The sequence below is a fragment of the Sinocyclocheilus anshuiensis genome, unplaced genomic scaffold (genome assembly GCF_001515605.1).
Source record: "Sinocyclocheilus anshuiensis isolate Anshui unplaced genomic scaffold, SAMN03320099.WGS_v1.1 scaffold51, whole genome shotgun sequence".
Lineage (NCBI taxonomy): Eukaryota > Metazoa > Chordata > Actinopteri > Cypriniformes > Cyprinidae > Sinocyclocheilus > Sinocyclocheilus anshuiensis.
This window is the reverse complement of record NW_015548296.1, coordinates 2,841,985-2,861,296: the sequence shown is the minus strand read 5'-3', so window position 1 is coordinate 2,861,296 and position 19,312 is coordinate 2,841,985. Positions and strand designations below refer to the sequence as shown.

The 19,312-nt window shown below is 36.7% G+C and overlaps 2 protein-coding genes across 4 annotated transcripts in view; both read right to left on the bottom strand.

Annotated features, from left to right (window-relative positions):
- The window catches only part of LOC107656046 (store-operated calcium entry regulator STIMATE-like), a 15,830-nt gene extending 12,343 nt beyond the window's left edge, over positions 1–3,487 (bottom strand). For 2 of the 3 annotated variants that reach the window (XM_016443707.1, XM_016443705.1), the window contains exons 1-2: positions 2,531–3,487; positions 381–429 (exon numbers count right to left, since the gene is read on the bottom strand). In XM_016443707.1, coding sequence (XP_016299193.1) covers positions 381–429; positions 2,531–2,702 — 221 coding nt within the window. In that variant the 5' untranslated portion in view covers positions 2,703–3,487. The remainder of the gene's footprint in view (positions 1–380; positions 430–2,530) is intronic. The other variant, XM_016443706.1, reaches the window with a different exon arrangement.
- A 2,086-nt stretch (positions 3,488–5,573) lies between these two features.
- LOC107656044 (scm-like with four MBT domains protein 1) overlaps positions 5,574–19,312 on the bottom strand; it is a 23,273-nt gene continuing 9,534 nt past the window's right edge. The window contains exons 7-20 of the mRNA XM_016443701.1: positions 18,548–18,645; positions 14,565–14,666; positions 13,979–14,138; positions 12,148–12,230; positions 11,310–11,436; positions 10,969–11,082; positions 10,316–10,358; positions 10,163–10,233; positions 9,894–10,033; positions 8,992–9,101; positions 8,631–8,806; positions 6,997–7,175; positions 6,194–6,418; positions 5,574–5,764 (exon numbers count right to left, since the gene is read on the bottom strand). Coding sequence (XP_016299187.1) covers positions 5,615–5,764; positions 6,194–6,418; positions 6,997–7,175; positions 8,631–8,806; positions 8,992–9,101; positions 9,894–10,033; positions 10,163–10,233; positions 10,316–10,358; positions 10,969–11,082; positions 11,310–11,436; positions 12,148–12,230; positions 13,979–14,138; positions 14,565–14,666; positions 18,548–18,645 — 1,778 coding nt within the window. The 3' untranslated portion in view covers positions 5,574–5,614. The remainder of the gene's footprint in view (positions 5,765–6,193; positions 6,419–6,996; positions 7,176–8,630; positions 8,807–8,991; positions 9,102–9,893; positions 10,034–10,162; positions 10,234–10,315; positions 10,359–10,968; positions 11,083–11,309; positions 11,437–12,147; positions 12,231–13,978; positions 14,139–14,564; positions 14,667–18,547; positions 18,646–19,312) is intronic.

Here is a 19,312-nt window from a genome sequence, read left to right as displayed (position 1 = left end):
AACACATTTTTTAAATATACCACCTTTATGTTGTTTCTACATTAATTTGGAGGTTCAATGTGAAATTATGACAATATATTAATATGCAATTAATCACGATTAATTACAGAAAAATGTGCGATTAATTCGTTAATTTTTTTAATCGACTGACAGGCAGCACTAATGTTAGCCTTTTATAGATGTTGGTGTGGGTAATGTTACTTCATTTTACTGCTGAATATGCATTTCAATTTAATTTCTAATTTTATAGGCCCCACAGAGAGTGATCGGGATGCCCCCCACCCCCTTTCAAATTTTCAATTCAATAATCCGGCCCTCAAATGAAACTAATTGAATAGTCCTGATCTAGGGCTTGCTAATGACACAAAATGGCGGTTTACCAGATTCTCCAGGGTCTCCGTTCATGCTTGGGCTCCCTGAAGCGTTTCACTGTGGAGAAGAAACACAAGCTTTCATATCGGAAGCAGGAAAAATGGGGGTGATCAATAATGTCTGCCACATGGGGGTAGTGCTACTGATGCTAAAAACCTCTTTCCTGGCTCTATCAGATACAGTGCTACAAAAACACAGAGGCCAATAAATGATACATGAGATTAACATTTCAAAAGGGGAAGAGCCGAATGAGGAACTGCTCCATCACAGGTTTAAAGAGTTTTCTGCATTCACATGCAAAACCAAAACACAATGCGCAATTGAAGCAGTCATTACAAAATTTTATTTTTCCCTAAGAAAAAAATAATAAAAGACTGCAAAAAAAAAAACTACTTAATGTTTTCTTTTTTATTTCTATTCTTTTAATAATGCAAATTTCTTTATTATATTTTTTCTTTATATCCCCCAAAATATAAAAATATTATTTTAAAGAGGTGCACTGAATGTATGAACTGTACGTTTATGTTTTTATATACATTTTTAGATTCTGACAACAAAAACATTGTAAGCTGCATCGGAGAGGACAGTGATAAAGATAAAAACAAATGTAATTGCTGGCAGTTGCTTCAAAAGCAGCAGTGAGAATTGCTGCTTTTTAGGCTGTGGAAACCGCTAGTGCAGCCACCCTAGTTTCCAAACGTGACCCAATGGTTCACACGAATAAAGGGCAGCCTGTTTCACACAATGGCTGTTTGTTTGTGTACAGCTATTAACTGTGTCCTCTGAACACAATCTTTTACTCTTTACAATTACAGCTCACATAAACACTGAGAGATGATGACACATAACTTACAATTTCACACATCTCGTATATTCCTCTGGGTTACCCTGTTCTTTTGGACTGTTGTAGTGTTTTTTTTTTAACTCTATTGAGTTAAGAGACCTAAGAGTCAGGTGATCTCTGGGTCACTTGATGGGTCATAAAAACAATGACAACTAGTAAAAACCTATCTTCAACTTTAAAACATGCTTTAATAAAGTCTATTCTATTTTTTGTGAGAAGTTCTCTTATGCATACAAATACAAAATTATCTATTGGTTATTAGTGAATGAAATTAGATTTTTTTTTTTTTTTAAAGAAAAAAGTGGCTCAAAGTGATCTCAACGATATCATTCCCCTGTGTTGTTGTTGTGGTTTTGACTCCATTATATTTAGAGTGATTTTTTTAAACTTTATAGTCATCGTTCTTGGTATGAACATCCCGACACATATTCTTTCATGTCAATGAGACGTAAGAAGTGTATGCAAGTACACACATGCCCAAAGACCAGGGGTCTGTAAATGACCTAAACAAGTTAAGAAGATCTGAGGGGGTGTGGCCAAGCAAAAACCAAAGATCCAACATTATGTACCCTTTAAATGTGCTCACAGAGTCTTTAATTAAAGTACTGTGTCAGGTTGACAGTGGTGAGCATGCAGGTGCAGCACTGCACTGAATGATTCACAAACATGCCTTGACCTGCGCACTTCTAGGACCAAACTCTTAAGTGTTCAATGAGTCAACCTGAATTGATCAAGTTCCTTTAATGTTGCAAAAAAAAAAGTACAGACAGAGCCGTTTATCCATATTATGACATATGCGTGTACACACATTTGAGTGTAAAAGATTATTGAAAAAAATGTGGGGCAACAACTTGGTCCAATGCATCGTTGTTTAATAGATTTTGAGATGTGGCCGTTGTGCTCAAAAGTGGAGGCAGAGGAATGCGAGTTTATAGGGACTCGTTTAAGTGGATTAAATGACTGGATGGGTGCCATCAGAATGAGAGTCCAAACAGCTAATAAAACATTGCAATATTTGTTTCATGATGGATTTGGATAATACAAACATGCAGCTTTTCGCTTCACAAGATGGTTATTGATAGACTGGAGTCGTATGGATTACTGTGATGTTTTTATCAGCTGTTAGGACTCTGATGGCACCCATTCACTTAAGAGGATCTATTTGGTTAGCAAGAAATGTAATGCTAAATTTCTCCAAATCTGTTCCGATCAAGAAACAAACTCATGTACATCTCGGATGGCCTGAGGGGGGAGTACATTTTCATTTTTTGGGATTAACTACTCCTTTAATGAAGACAGTTACCCTATACTTACACATAAGGGTGCTGAAGGCCACCACTCCCAGAAGGCCCTGCAGGAAGATGCCAAAGGAGTCCATGAAGTCCCCGCTTGAGCAGCCCCGGGTATCAGGATCAGTGGGCGAGGAGTTGGAGGATGCAGACGGCAGCTGACCCTGCGACAGCACGCTGACCCCAACACCCGCCATTGTGCAACACTTGGTGGATCACGAGTCAAAAAAAGGCAGAAAATATCAGTCTCGAGAGGTGGAGATGATCGACAGGACGATGACACAGCTAGCGTACATAATGAAGGCTCTCCTGAGCCTCCAGTCACGGTTACTGAAGCGCAGATGTATCGTGTTTCATACTGGACCTCGATGCGTCGCTATCCAGAGCTACCTAATGTCTGTCAGCAGGTTGTGCTGTATAAACATCTCCTTCAGCATCGAGTAAACATGCTACAGACTCAGATGTGTAATGGTAGCGGTTGATGCTCTCAATACTACAACACACACGCGTTGTCATGGAGACATTTATCGGTTATATTATTGTACAGTGCGTGCGGTTAGCTGCTAGAATAAAATACTGTGGCTTTATGGTTAAATTAAAGCAGTTAAACGGTTACGGTTAAATTAACTCAATAAATAAGGCCTTTAAACCTTTACTTCCCGTTATAACTCGTTTTGAAAGGCAAATATTACGCGGCTGATTTGGTAGTTCTGCTGTTTTGTAGCGAGAGTCCGGTCAAAGGCGCTCCTGCTAGCAAACCATCTGAGGAAAAACCCGCCACCGCTGCTTTCAAGAAAATAGCTGATTCTCAATCTGCTCAGATTCAAGAAGGTCGGCGCCCAAACTAGTCACATACGTATCTGGAAAAGAGAAATATTCTCCGTAAAGGCAGGACACTTCCTTTTCCAATGTATTCTTCTTTGTGTTCAATGGCCGTTCACTCCTTAGGAGTATTACCGCCACCTACTGTATATCTTGCGCACATGGGAGCTGAATCTGTATTGCTATTAAAAAAATAAATAATCATAATTGTAATGCCCCACCCACCCCAGACTATCACTCAAACCCTTTCCCAGAAGGTGCATGACACTCACTGGCCTGTTCCTTATATTGCTAAAAAAAAGACTGTTACGCTCATCATCATATTTACTACATTTAAAGAGCACATGCTCTACTGTTTCAAAAACACCACATTCATCACACATACCATTTTCATGCTTCCCCATTAATGCAAGTGTTGAATTTAGTCCTGTGTGACCCATCCTTAATCTAGAAATCATTACTTCTTCCTTTCTGTGCCTTCCATAAAACTGTTCTTTTTCCCCCAACTGATTTGACATTATTATAATACCACCTACCTGTGCTGTTATTTTCTCATCTTTGTTGCCATATTCTTATTATTTTCCTGTTAATTACTGATTTTATCTCATTTCTTCCCAGAGGTAACATCCACCAAGTTTTTCTTTAAAGCTTCTTTTGCTAATTTATCCGCTGTTTCATTCCCTGCTATCCCGATATAGGCTACCCAACAAAAGTATACAATTATACCCTCTATTTTCAGTCTGAACAGTAATGTATACATTTCTACTAGCAGGTCTTCTCTATCAGTTTTTGTTGACAGTATAGGCTACTTTTAAGAGCTGATGAAGAATCTGACCAAATAACAATCCTATTTGGCTTAATCTGTTCTACCCATTGCAATCCTACTATTATAGCAGTTAATCAATTTGTCACTTAACCTTAAACTTATTTTTGTCTTAAATCTTGGAATGTACACTCCTATTCCCACTTTTTGTTTGATTGGGTCTTTAGATCCATCTGTATTGATCTGTATAAAAAAATTATCTCATAAAAACATTGATTTCATAACTATTAGTATATCTTTCTTCTGCTTTTTCCTGGGCCTCCAACAATCTCATTTCAACAATAGGTTCAGGAATATTCCATACCGATACCCAATTTAATGGCTTGTTGGGACAGATTACTTCATTCTCCAAACCACAATCCTTGACCCACTGTTCATATTTCCATCCAAAACTATTTCCTCCATTCTTTTTATATTCCCAACAATCATTTAAAATTATGTGTGTTCAATGATTCTTATTACTACCCTGTAAATACATCACCCGAATACATCATCGCAAGCTTTTCTCTTCTTAAATCTAATGGCATCTCCCGTTTCAACCCTGATAGCATATAGAGTGGTTGACCTTATTGCTCCACAGCAGATTCTAAGTGCTCTAGACTGTATGTTGTCCAGTTTCTTTAATTCTGATTTTGCTGCAGCACCATACAATGCACACCCATAATCTATACTAGAACGTATTACGGCTTGATATACATGTTTCCAATGTATTCAGGTGCCCTTTACACTCATTTACGCGACGATCTATTGCGTCATCACTATGTCACGTCGTACTAAAGCATGATGGGATATGTAGTTCTAAGAAAATCCCTTGTAGCAGCAGGTGCAATTCATTAAATTCTAATAAATCTTAGAATTTACTTACGGAACAGCAAAAGTTATGCATTTTTATCGTGAAATGCATTTATTTAACCCATTTAATCAATTTTTATTCCCAACCATCGAACCACAATTTAATATATAATTATTATTATTTTTTTTTAAATATAAGGGATGTTGTGGGGTCTGTAATTGTAATAATTAATAATTGCATATTTTTAAGCGCTATTTTAAGTAAACTCTCTAATGTATAGGAAATTGCAGCTTTTATTTAACATGGATTCATTGAATTGATCAAAAATCAGTAAAACAAAATATTTTTATTTCAAATAAATGCTGTTCTTTAGAACTTTCTGTTAATCAAAGAATTCTGAAACCTTAATAACTAATAAGAAAAGTTTCCTGAGCATCAAATATAACAGAAGGATCATGTGACACTGAAGACTGGAGTTATGGCTGCTAAAAATTCAGCTTTGCCATCACAGAAACAAATTAAAATGTAAAATATATTAAACAATTGAGACTTTAGTCTTTGCAACTTTACAGATCTTCTTTATGCACCAAGAGCTTGTAACACTCCAAAGAGAAAGGAAAAATTGAAATCGCATCATATGACCCCTTTAATGTACTGGAGCTGTGGATATATTAGAGGTGCGTGTTCATTACTTGATCCATAAAGATGCGTGCCAGTGGAGCACAATCGGTGGTCCTGATGAAACGAACAACATCTGTGACACTCCATTCTAGTGGACTGCTGTCCAAACACAGCTTCGGAGGAACTTCAGTACGTGGACTCTTCAGAAGAGACAGCAAAACAGTCAGTACTGCATTATGTGTTATCATACACAAAACAGTACAAAACCTAGTTAATATGGAGTTATATTCCTAAATGTTAAAAGTATACTGTATACTTTCTCACTTCAAGGCCTCTCAAAAATGAGATTTAGGGCCCCATGATATTTGTAGTTTTAATGCTGAAAGCTGCTTTCCATTTTTCCACAGAAACCAATAAAAATAACTATGTCAGCTTACATCTTGATCTTTAGTTGTTTTAGCTTAAAGCATATTTATTCTTATTTTAAATAATTTTTAGCAATTTTACCACCTCTTGGAAGTGTGCTGATGCCCCCAAGTAGGCCCCAGCCCCATGGTTAAGAATCACTGCTACAAATTAATATTAAATATTACATTATTGTCTAATAGTTCTAGAAACCCCAGTGTTACCTTGGGTGAAGGAGGTCTGTTCTCATCATCCGAGCAGGATGGTGAGCGAGCTTTGCGCCGTCTGCGTGTGGGACGGGGGGTTTCTGGAGGGGAAGGGGAGGGGGTGGGGGGCTGTGACTTCTTCTCTGAATATTCAGAGTCATCCATCAGCTCGTCTTGCAGTTCAGAGCCCGTGTCTTCACTTAGAGAGTCATCCTCATCCAGATCTTCTTCATCACCACTGCCCTGTAAGACCAAACAGTGACATTAGTAGATTTGTAGATCCAGTTTAATGCTCATTCTGGTTTAACTTACATATATTTTATAATAATGGCCAAGATGTTGATTTTGATGGTAGACACATCTGAATTCTGCTCATGGGCTGAATCTAAATGGCAATGGCATTTACTCCGAGTGCAAATGTTTCACCAGATTGTGCATTTCACATTCTAATGACCACATTAAAACAGATGTAGGAAGATGGTTCTTGTTGAGCAGTTATTCTGGATATATTTGATTTGCATTTAGTGTGGTCCAAACATCTGAAAATCTGGGTTCAAGAGTCTAATTAAACCTAGAGATAATCTAAAAGTAAAGCATTATGATGTAAAATAAAGCAAAAATGTTTACGAATTTGGACTATTTGTAGAACACAAAATCTGTGGCATTCAAAATGTAATACTAAATACTTTATCTTATTACATAAATTGTTATGCTGATAATGTTTATAATTAGAAGCATTTGTATTGAATTAGAAAAATGCAAAATAGAAGCATTTTCACTAGAGGTCTCAGATTTTTGCAGTCCAATGTTGCGTTTGTTACCTGAGGGGAACCTGCCGGAGTGTTGTCAACTGAAGCAGAAGAACGTCTCTTTTTGTGGACGAAGAGCTGCTTCCTCCTCTTCCTCCTCCTGCCTCGTCTCTTCACACCTCCCTCTAAGTTGGAGTGTCCGCCGGGAGGTCGGCCCACACGCCTGCTCTTTTTCTTCCCATAGTAATATGCTATAAAACAGGTACTGTTAGTTTTACAGAGCCATTCTAAACAGAAAGTAAAGTAGAACACATCATTTATACTATCATGAAATTTAAATGAATCATGGGTGAATTTGTCCGGGTCATTGTTTGTTTTTCATACAAGATTAAACAAAAAAAAATGTATATATCTATATATATATATATATATATATATATAATAAAAAAAAACCCACAACAGTTATTGCTGTAATGTAAAAAAAAAAAACTGTTTATAGATCACAATCAGCATTAAACGCTGCAAAGCATATATATTATTATTACTATATTATTATTACAAAACAACTTAAAAACAAATACTGTAAAAAATAAAAATAAAATAGGAGTTATAATTAAAAAAAAATAACTTTATGGTATTGAAAATGTTGTGAGTCCTCATTGATTTTGGGGTTAAATGAGACATGGGAGTGTTTTCCTATGTAACTCCTATATGTACTAGGGGTGTGAATCGGCACTGGTTTCATGATTCAATTCGATTACGATTATAATGTCTACGATTCAATTCAATTCGATATCACGAAGCATCACGATTATATCTAATTTATTTTGTGCAGTTTTATTAAATTATATAAGCAGGCTACTTAATAATAATTATTATTAATATTATATTAATTAATATATAATTGATTAATTATTGTTAAGAATTAAAAGTAAATATAGCTTTTAAAACATACCAGCATATACAAAGTAATAAAGGGGGAAAATACAAGGGATAAACAAAAAGCACTTTCATTATCTGGGAGTGCTTTAAGTATCCGAAAGTTTACAGATAGGCTAATCATAGTTATGGGTTTTTCTTTTTTTGCCATTTGATTATTACTGATGAGATCATAGACAGTGGCAGCTTTAATAGGCTGCATTCACACTAATGCACAGATCTATTTGGACATATCAGATGTTTTGTCCTGAAAACATAACTGATTGTTTACATCAATTTCGTATCATAAAAGTAGATGCAAGTGCATTTAACCGCAGCCGCGAGCTTCAGGAGAAGCACAAAGCACACGTGAAAGTCTGTCAGTACGTGAGTTACATGCATCTAATACGTAGGCTACTGCATTCCAAACGGCAGAAACGAAAGCACATCCAAAGTAAAAGACTAAAATTACAGCCAATGGAAGCACAGTCAAGCAATACACACATGTCTCACAGCGCATATCCTGTGCAATGAAGCCCGCCGCGATTGTCTCTAGCGCGCACATGTGCCATGTGTGGGAAAAAGCTAAGCTCAGATTTTAAAATAGAGAGTGCATTTTTAATACTCGCGCGCGCATGTGGCATGTGAATGACGTCAGAAGGCTATAATCGATTATGGTCTATTACTGCATCGATGCAGAATCGTCCACGTCCGCATCGCGATGCAACATTTCATTTCGACACCCCTAATATGTACTGATATTGATCAAATAGAGAAAAGAGGCTCACTGTATTTGGTTTTGGTGAGCACAGAGCAGTTCTCTGAGCAGCGCTCCAGCACCATTCGTGGGCCGAACAGGTTGGGACAGCACTCCAGCTTAATGCAGGTTTTCCGACAGAAATCAGCCACCTGGTCTGCAGTGCGAACAATCGCTACTGTCGCTCTGTAACTCTTCCCTTTGTACCTGTAAAGCACAAAGTCTGGTCAGAAAACTGAAAGCAAACTATTTATGTTAATTATTATAAACAATTATAAAAAACTTGTTCCAACAACCTGTTTAATCAACCTTTTACAGGTACCTCTGTAGACATGTTTTTTTTTTCTCTTCACTTCTGCAGAAAAGAAATGTTTAGGGCACCATATACTCACTTGGCTTTAAGTGTCTCTCCATGACCCTGCCAGCGGCCCTCCTGGTCCAGCTGCAGCTCTCTCAGCACTCGACTGGGCTTATAGGCAGAATTTATCAGCAGTGTCAGCACCTGGACAGGCCACAGGTCAGCATTACCAACACACAGTCAAAACAGAACAGAATAGTTCAACTCCAGTTTCTGAGCCATGTTTAAAGTTATTACAAAATGCAGATAAAAGGATATACATATTGTTTCAAAGCAGCTTTACAGAAAATTAATGTTTCTACATTTCAATTAAAATTGATCTGTTATCAGAGGTGACTTTGATATGATTTTATACAAATCATGCTGTTAGTTAACGACACATATTCATTGTGACTGCCTATCTATATTACAGCAACCATAAACATCTAGGCTATTATTTTACTACATTTTTCAGATTTTTACATCTGGCGGTTAAAGTGGTTAAAATTATTATTTTTATTATGTACTACTATAAATGTATTAAATTTTTCTGTAATGCTTTTGAAAAAAAGTCTCATGCTTACCAAGGCTGAATTTATTTGGTTGCAAATACGGTAAAATCAGTAATGTGAAATATTAGTTCAATTTAAAGCTATATTTTCAGCAACCATTACTCCAGTCTTCAGTGTCACATGATCCTTCAGAAATCATTCTAATATGCTGATTTGCTGCTCATGTTCCTGTTATTATTATGTTCAGACACTTAGTGTCATGTCTTAGAACAGGTTTGATCCCTGTAAAAATCACCATTATACATTTTTGCACATTTCCATTCGAGTTTTATACAGCAGAATAGGATGTTTTAAGTACTATTAATAACATTCACTCGTTACATTTTGTAATTTAGAAAGAACAAATTTAAATACTACTGCAAATCAGCAGTCTGTTATGGCTAACCTCCTTCAGCACCAGGACACAGTTCCCAGGTCCCACACACTGCGGCAGCTCTGCAATACGGCCCTTATTGAGGTAGGGCCCTGAAAAGCAGCGATGGTTAAAATAGATCTTGGGGCAACAGTACTTCCCATTCGCCTGGCCTGTTGGTGACACAGACAAGATTAAAATAGTACCATGTTAGAGACCACTGAGCTTTTATTAGTGTGTAAACGGCTGACAAGGAAGGCAATGCATGTGAAGAAAAGTTCAGATGTGTATCTAGCACCTACCCATCTCAGTCTGACTGCTGTTAATCTGTTGTTTGGTAGTATCAGGTGAGGAGTCTTTGGATGGTACCCGGCTGTGATGAAAGAGATAAATGAGTGTTTTTCCATAATCAAAAGTACTTGAATTCAATTCAAACACTTTTGTGTCTTTCTTACTGTTTCTCTGGCTGAACAACTGCAACCTTTCTCTGTTTCTCCACTGCAAAGAACACATAAAATATGAATTTATGTCTCTTAAAAAGCCAACCCTAGTAAAAAAAGTAATATGTTTAAAATATATGTTAATAGTTAAAATCTATTAACATATTTACTGACATATAGCTTGAGATCTATTTGGAGTACTATCTGTGCACAATGCACATTTCTTAATATTAAGCCTAAAATGTGTTTTAATATCACTACTGATGAGGATTGTATGATCATTGAATAATATCGGTCTTTAAATGCTAAATATTTAAAGTGTACCTGAAGTATACTTGCAATAGTTCCACTTTAGCACAATCAAATATACTTCAGTATATCTTTAGTTGGACTTCAGCACTACTTCTGCACATGTAAAGTGCATTAAGAACAAAATTAGTTGTTCCAATTTAGCAAACTTCAAGTATACCAGTTTAGTATACCAAATGTACAATTGCAGGGTATTTTTATTAAGTACATAAATAAATGTATTTGTAGTATACTTACAATGAACTAAATATATTTAAAATATATATTTTTTTTCTTTACTTTTTTACTAGGGAACATCCAATATAAATATCAATTTAAGAAGCAATTTGTGTGCATAGCACCTTGGCTGTAAAACTGACCTTTGGGCTTGCAGGGGTGCAGAAGAGAATAGCCATTGGTCTCACACCAGCTCACTGGAAAAATATCCATGGAGTCTGTGTGAACTATGATCTCTGGGATGGCTTGCTTCAGACCTGAACAAAGAGCGGGAGGGAGAGATAAATAAGCCTACTGACCTTCTGTGATGTCTATAAAGGGTTAAGCCCAATCTTATATTAGTCCATTAGTGGTCTTGCTATTTTTAATCAGGGTCTCTGCTTTGTTAGTTTCCTCTGAAGCCAGTTCAAGGAGACACTGCATAATAAAAAAAAAAAAAAAAAAAAAAAAAAAAAAAAAAAAAAAAAGAGTGTTGACATCACACCTTCCAAACGAATCCACATGTGTTGACCTTTGACCTTGGTAACAGTTGCTACATGAATGTTTTCAGGGCAGAGTGGGTTAACAGCCTCCAGCATCATGGACTCTTTAATGCACTGATCAGAAGGGTCCTACAAGGAAATTTAAAAAGCAAGTCAAAGTCTTGCAATAAATTCTAATCATTTGAAAGAAATAATTACTTTTATTCGTTTATTAAGATGCATTAAATTGATCGAAAGTGACATTTCATTTTCAATGCTATAACATATTTCTAATTTCTATTCATCAAAGAATCCAAAAACTAAATTCCAGAAAAATATACAGCAGCACTGAAACAAATAGATAAATGTTTTTTGAGCAGCAAATAAGCATATTAGATTGATTTCTGAAGGATCATGTGACACTGAAGACTGGAGTAATGATGCTGAAAATTCAGATTTGCCATTACAAGAATTTCATATTTTGATCGAGCCTTCGTGAAGGTAAGAGATTTTTTTCAAAAAAAATATACAGTATATAAAAATATGTATATATATATATATATATATATATACACACACACATATACAAAAAATATATTTACATATTAAGAGTCACAATTTACTGTCAAATTATTCAGTCAAATGGTATGATAATTTCTTCAATTAACTAATAATATCAAAGTACTTCATAAGGTTTTTTTATTATTAAAATGAGTTTTCAAAAATATAAAACATGTTAACAATAAAAGAGTTATATTGAGGTATATAATTATGTAAAATTAGCATTTTTAATGCATTTGTAATGTGTTTAATGTATTTTTGTAATGCCTTTGCCCCAAATATGTAGAATAAGAAACTCACAGGAGGAAAACATTGCTGAGGGGCTGCTTCAGCTTCACACTGCTTTAGATAGTCTGCCCAGTCAAAGTCCTGACCTTGGAACCCTACACACACACACACACACACACACACGCACAGGTCAACAAGTGCACCTGAGAAACTGTCAACTGCATGACTCACTCCCTAATATACATATAGATTAGAAAATAACTGAAAACGCTAGATGAAACAAGATTTTAACATTGAAGTAAATCACAAACAGAGCCCCAATGGCAATTGAAATGATGAACCAATCAATATGTTGATTGGCAATTAGCAGCATGTGAGGCGTAAAAGAGATCTGACAATAAACACTTTGATATGTGAATGCTCACAGCAACAAAGGTCCAAAGAGGTCAAAGAGGTCAAAATCCTAAACTAAGACCACAGTATATCAACACAACCTGGTGTCAAGAAAACACCTGGAAACCAGATCAAAATAAATGATGAATCGCATTAATGGATTTCTCATCCAAATGGGTTTATGTTTGGCTGAAGCCTCAGTGTCTGTTTTCAGCTGTTAAAATTAGGGGTGGAACGGTTCAACTTACTCACGGTTCAGTTTGTATCACGGTTTTAGAGTCACGGTTTCGGCGCGGTGCGGTATGTGCTATGTTTAGGCAAAAACTATACTGTCAAATAAAAATAAAGAAAATAAGAATAATCTATCTAACTACAAGCAACAGCACAAATAAATTAGTAAAGTAAAGATACATATAAAATAAACAGTGATTTTCAGTTTTTTTTAAGAAAGTCATATACACCTAGGATGACTTGAGGGTGAGTAATTTATGGGCTAATTTTCCTTTTTGGGTGAACTAACCCTTTAACCGTGGCTTGTGTAATGCAAACACATACCAGCTTCATCACTGTCTGTCACGCGACTCTGTTCCCCTTTCGGGCTCCGTCTTTACATTTATTCTTTACTCAAGAAAAAACTACTCGCGTCCTCTGGCTCTTAAATGTTTAAACTGGCAAAGCTTAAATGAGTTTAGCTTAAACACAGATAGGCTATCAATGTGTGCGGTTCAGGTCTCACCTGTGCGCGCGCTATCAGCACCCGGGTGATGACGGAATGAATGCTCATATTCCAGCATACGGCATTCGCATTGAACGAGAGTGAATGGTTTGTCCACGTTTTTTTTTCATCGCTGTTGTTGTAATGTGTTGGGAAGCCAGAATGCGCATCCATCAACAGAAACATATATTAGCCGAACCCTGTTTGTTTTACGTGTTATTTATAGCAAACCGTATTACAGATGCGTTGTCAGATTTAAGTTGAACCGCGGTCCTAGCGCGTGCCGAACCCTGAGTGGAGAACCATACGGTTCGATTTTTTTCCGCGAACCGTTCCACCCCTAGTTAAAATGGGGAAGGATCCATAATGACATGGCCAGCCGTCCCACACCAGCCATTAGGTCTAATGACTGCTCTGCTGGGCAGTATAACTGCCAGCGAATTAAGCCATTTTTCAGGACAAGAGAGCATCCTACAGTAAAGACACTGCTCGCTCATGTGTGCGCATTACCACAAAACCAATGTTTCATGGACAGCAGGATGAAGTGAAATGCTTGGTGGCATATTCAATCACCAGATCTTTTAGGCAAAGTTTTCCTGCTCGAGAAGAATGATGCAATTGTTCCCTACAGACAGTTCAGGACTTGTAAGACAGCATTCCAAAAAAAGAAGCTGTTCTGAAAAAAGGGTGGACCTCCTTTCTGTTAGGTCCTTTTATTAATAAATTGTTAGACATTGGTGTTATTTCACTTTCCTTACTGTATATGACAATTAAAAGCAGGCTAAATGTATGGACCTAGAGGAGGGCTGAGCTTGACTCCATTCTTCAGACTCCACTGTGTAAGAAAGATTCCTGGACCGTCTCTGTGACATAGGAAAGAGCGTCCGCCTCCCTCTTTCTGTGCCTCATCTCTCATATCGTCCATTTGCACCAGAAAAAAATGGTCATTAAACACCTGTCACACACAGACAAACACGTAAATGAATAGAGCACACAGAGCTAAGAAGAAGGGCACAGCTCTACAACTAGTTTTCCTGTTCATCCTGAGCTCAGTTATCTGGAAAACACCCATGTTTATGGAAAACACTCATCCTTCAGTGTGAAATGTCTGACCTTCATGTGTGGTAACACTGAGGAGACTAATTCTCTTGACCCTTCTAAAGGCCTGTTTTTAGCCAACATCATTAATAACAGGCAAAGGTTGTGTTTGACAGAATACTAACTGAAAAATAGAGGTAATTTCTGGTTGATAACCCCAAATTAGCACTACATTTGTCTATTACAGAGCTATATGTAATAGCACAGTATTAGTGTAACAGATCCAAACTACAACTGTTTACACAAATTTTGGCGGTGATAACTTTAGGGTCCATTACGATACCTTCATCACAGTGGCTGGACTGATGGTGAAGGGAGCTGCTGGGTCCACAGCTTCCAGCTTCATCCCTTCAGTAAAGGAGTGTGGATTGATGGCTGATCTGTCCTGAATACAGAAACAAGTGTATAGTTTTAATATGACTGAATAATTTAAAAACAAAAAATAAAGTAGAAACAAGCAGAAAAAGCATTGTCATTGTTTCACACACCACAATATACAGACAAATAAGAATTTACAAGAAAAAAAAAAAAATTTTTTATATATATAAATAAAGCAAACTATGGGCCAGATTTACTAACAGCTTGTGTCAGCACAAACCGTCTTTTGGCGTTAAAACAGTACTGTCAGGATTTACTAAAGATGCGCAGTGAAGAATTAGCGCTGAAAAGGTGTGGACACAGTTATTTTTGCACCTGACCTTATTGAATATGCATTCGTAGGAGTTTCCCTTTCAGACACAAAATTTATGAGAGGAGAATATTAAAATGAATCACGCAACGGGATTTATTAAAGTTTGCACTCGTCAAATTACTGCTATTTGCGCCATTATTTAACAGCCAAAGAAAGCATGTCTTAGAGCAGGCTGTAATTTGCTCTGCTCTTGGTAGATTGCGCTGGTCATTATGGAAATGATCTGGCTGCGTCTGTGCTCTTTAATGTGCGCATTGTCAGTAAATCACACACAGAATTTTCTCTTCCCATCTGCTCTTTTATGGAATTGCTCTCTAACGCTAATTTGCCCTGTTTAGTAAATATGGCCCTATAACTTAAATTCAAATTATGGGGATTAATTGAGAGTTTTTTTCATTTGCTTTAAGGATTAAAAAAAAAAACACTTTGATTTTTAAAAACAGTATGTGAAATAGGACACATACAAACAATAAACAATAATCAAGCAGCAGTACACTAAACTGTTGTCACACATGCTTAGTTCAGTAAGTGACATCCACCTAGTAAAAAAGTAATACATTTAAAATACATTTATTTCATACTAAGTATAGTTCAAATCTATTTCTCAATATTAAGCCAAAAATGTGTTTTCATGTCACTTTTGATGAGGATTGTATGATCTTTGAATAATATCAGCTGTTAACATGCTTGGATACAGCACTCTGTGAACAGCCAGCTTCTTTGGCAATGAATGTTTGTGGCTTACCCTCCTTGTGAAGGGTGTCAATGATTGTCTTCTGGACGACTGTCAGATCAGCAGTCTTCCCCATGATTGTGTAGCCTAGTGAACCAAACTGAGAGACCATTTTGAAGGCTCAGGAAACCTTTGCAGGTGTTTTGAGTTGATTAGCTGATTGGCATGTCACCATATTCTAATTTGTTGAGATAGTGAATTGGTGGGTTTTTGTTAAATGTGAGCCAAAATCATCACAATTAAAAGAACCAAAGACTTAAACTACTTCAGTCTGTGTGCACTGAATTTATTTAATACACGAGTTTCACAATTTGAGTTGAATTACTGAAATAAATGAACTTTTCCACGACATTCTAATTTATTGAGATGCACCTGCATATATTTTTAGTTGGACTTCAGTAGTATTTCCGCACAATTAAAATGCATTAAGCACAAAATTAGTTATTCCAATTTAGCAGACTTTAAGTATACCAGTTTAGCATACTAAAAGTACAATTGCAGGGTATTTTTATTAAGTACATAAATATGTAAATGTATTTGTAGCATACTTAGCATGAAATATTTATTCTTCACTAGGGCAGTTATCGTCTTCTGTATAGTAATCTAATTTTGCTTAAAATGCATATAAATTGTGATCGAATAAGGAGTCAATAAAGAACTGACAGTTGTCATACTGGATATGATTGTCTGGCACAATGCATTGTGGGATTCAGTGTTTACCGCAATGTATTCTGATAATCATAGTTATGGAAAAGTTTACATAACAGGCATACTATATATGCATTTAAAAAAATTTTTAAACATAATATTTTACACCCTTTATTATTTTTTTAAACTCTATAGTTGTGCAGTAAAATTCACTTTAAAGATTCCCATTTCATTCATGAAGATGACATGAAAAAAATTGTCTCCTAGTGGAAAACAAAGACTGATGAAAATGACATGAAATTACCTTTAATATCCAGTAGATGGCAGCAGAGAATCACTCATTAGCTCCTTTGCCATTTCCACTCCCTAGTTTTTGTTTGATCGTTTTTACATGACTTGCTTTTGGATTTATTACAAAATGACTATGAAGTATAGCCAGAGCAGGATCTTTATCTTTAACTGTAGAAGCTGCTAAATATATTCAGAATCAGAATCAGAATGAGCTTTATTTCCAGGTATGTTTACACATATGAGGAATTTGTTTTCGTGACAGAAGCTTCCACAGTGTAACAGAATGACAGTGACAGAACAAAAAACACAGATAATAAAAAATAGAACAAGTAAATAAGGAATAAAAATATATAAATTGACAGTTGTATGTGCAGATATATTACAATAGACAGTTTTTGTATGTACAGGTACTGTATATTATGTGCAAATTTGAGGTGTAGACTGAGTATGAGTGTTAGATAAATAAGTGTATGAGTGAATAAATAGTGTGTGTTCCACAGTTATTGTTAAGTGTTCATGAGATGGATGGCCTGAGGGAAGAAACTGTTCCTGTGTCTGGTCGTTCTGGTGCTCAGTGTTCTGTAGCGTCGACCAGATGGCAACAGTTAAAAGAGGGAGTGTGCTGGATGTGAGACGAGCGCGCCGGCTCGCTTCCCCCGTCTGCTCGTCCTGAAGCATCTGAACAGCGCCGCAGCTCCGCCGACAACAATGTCCAGCAAAACATCAGAATAATCGAAAACCGGTGAAATATCGGGTGGTGTGTACTTCCGAATGTCCAGCAATTTGTCTCTGTTGAAACTGATTGCAGGGATATAAGTAAAGACAGGACAAACTAACAAAAACATAAAAACAACTGCGGAGCACGCCACGGAGGCAGCCATCAGCATCGGCGCCATCTTATCAGCGTCAACACAGCAGTCAACACAGACTTGTCGCTGCTGTAGTTTTGTTACTCTGAATTTACTCTGCATCACTCAATGCACAGATCTATTTTTGACATCGGCTTGTCAGACCAATGACGGTCGGAACGATTTAGTGCGGTGTATCATGTGTCGACTATTGCCAGAGATATTGTCAAAAGCATCAAATATTGGCAATATTAAGAGTATTTAGCATTTCCAATTAATGTAGGCCTGTTACATTCTTCTTATTCTTATTATTAGATCTATTATTATTATTAGGTTACTTTTATTATTAAATTACAATTAATTTGCCCCGCAATAATTTCATAGCATAACGCATAACGCGCTGTGAGGATAATAAAAGAATAGGTTATTAGCTTACTCCTCACTGAATTTTTTTTTAAAAAGAACAGAAACAGAAATATTTCCAATATTGCGACACAGTACATCGTGTATGCTTTCTTTTCATTTTGTTATAATGGGAAGATCTGCGAATGTGTACAACTATGTAAACATGCGAAGCCAGAGCACACACACACACAAATAAAAAACAAGCAGGACCATTTGATAGCGGGTGAGTTTGAGTGGGTACAGATTAGAATTGAGATGAGAAAGGACCCCCTCAAGTTTCAAGTTGCGCTTCATTTAACTTGACACAGTGTTCATGTGCACATGCTCTAAAAGATGCTACAGCAAGAGTCAAAGATATCCGTCAAGTGCATGTTTACATAGAAAAATCTGTGCAGTGGAACGCAAAAACATGTTCTGTGTAAGCAGCTCCCAAAAATGCCTCCATCCAAACTAATTTATAGTACATTTACTACATGGATGGTCACCCTGGTGCAACCTGCAATTAAGTGCTTTGCTCAAGGTCACAAAGGTCACAGTGGATCTCCATAACTCTCCAGTTTATGGATTGCACCAACAGGGTTCAAACAAGCAACATTGGGGTCAAAGTCAAGTTCTACTAAACACGTGGTAGTTAAGCAGCCTTTACTGACCCTGTAAAACTCCTCGTTGATGCTGGAGTCCTGAACCTGTGAGGAGACGGTCTTCTTAACCTCCTTCCATTCAGCTTCAGTGCGCAGGGCAAGCAGAGCTACAAACAAAAAGACACGATCACCTCTCTGCTGACCACATCACATGTGTTTATCTTCTAAAAGCTAGTGGACTCTGTTCTAAGCCCCTGTAAACCCTTCCCCCATCCACCAATCCCTATTATTGATTAGCTGAACTGTAATATGTGGGTCTCCTAGGGTAAAAGTACTTTAGTAGCGCTTAGGAGGACAATATGGCTACCTGCCTTTTTGTGCATGATCTAAACTTCCAGCATGGAACAGTTAAGTTGATTTGCACATTAATAGGTCAGGAAGAATCTACTGTGAATCCTGTTGGTCTGTTCATTCAATCATCTAGCCACAGAAACATGCAGCAACAACAACCCTAAACATTCACATTTATTTCTAGATTCTGCTTCTGTTTCCATGGTTTTAGCTGCACTGACCACATACGTTCTTCAAAAGCTAGTTGTGCTTGATTTGTTACAGCATTGAGCACATAAACAGGAAAACTGGACATGCTAGTAACAAAATCATACGCTGTGTAGTTCATCCTAATTAAAAAAAAAAATGTATATACTACACAATCAACTGAAATTTCAAAGGACTTTTAATTAGTGCTGTCAAACAAGTAATCGCATCCAAAATAAAAGTTTTTGTTTACATAATATGTGTGTGTGCCGTGTATATTATATATATATATATATA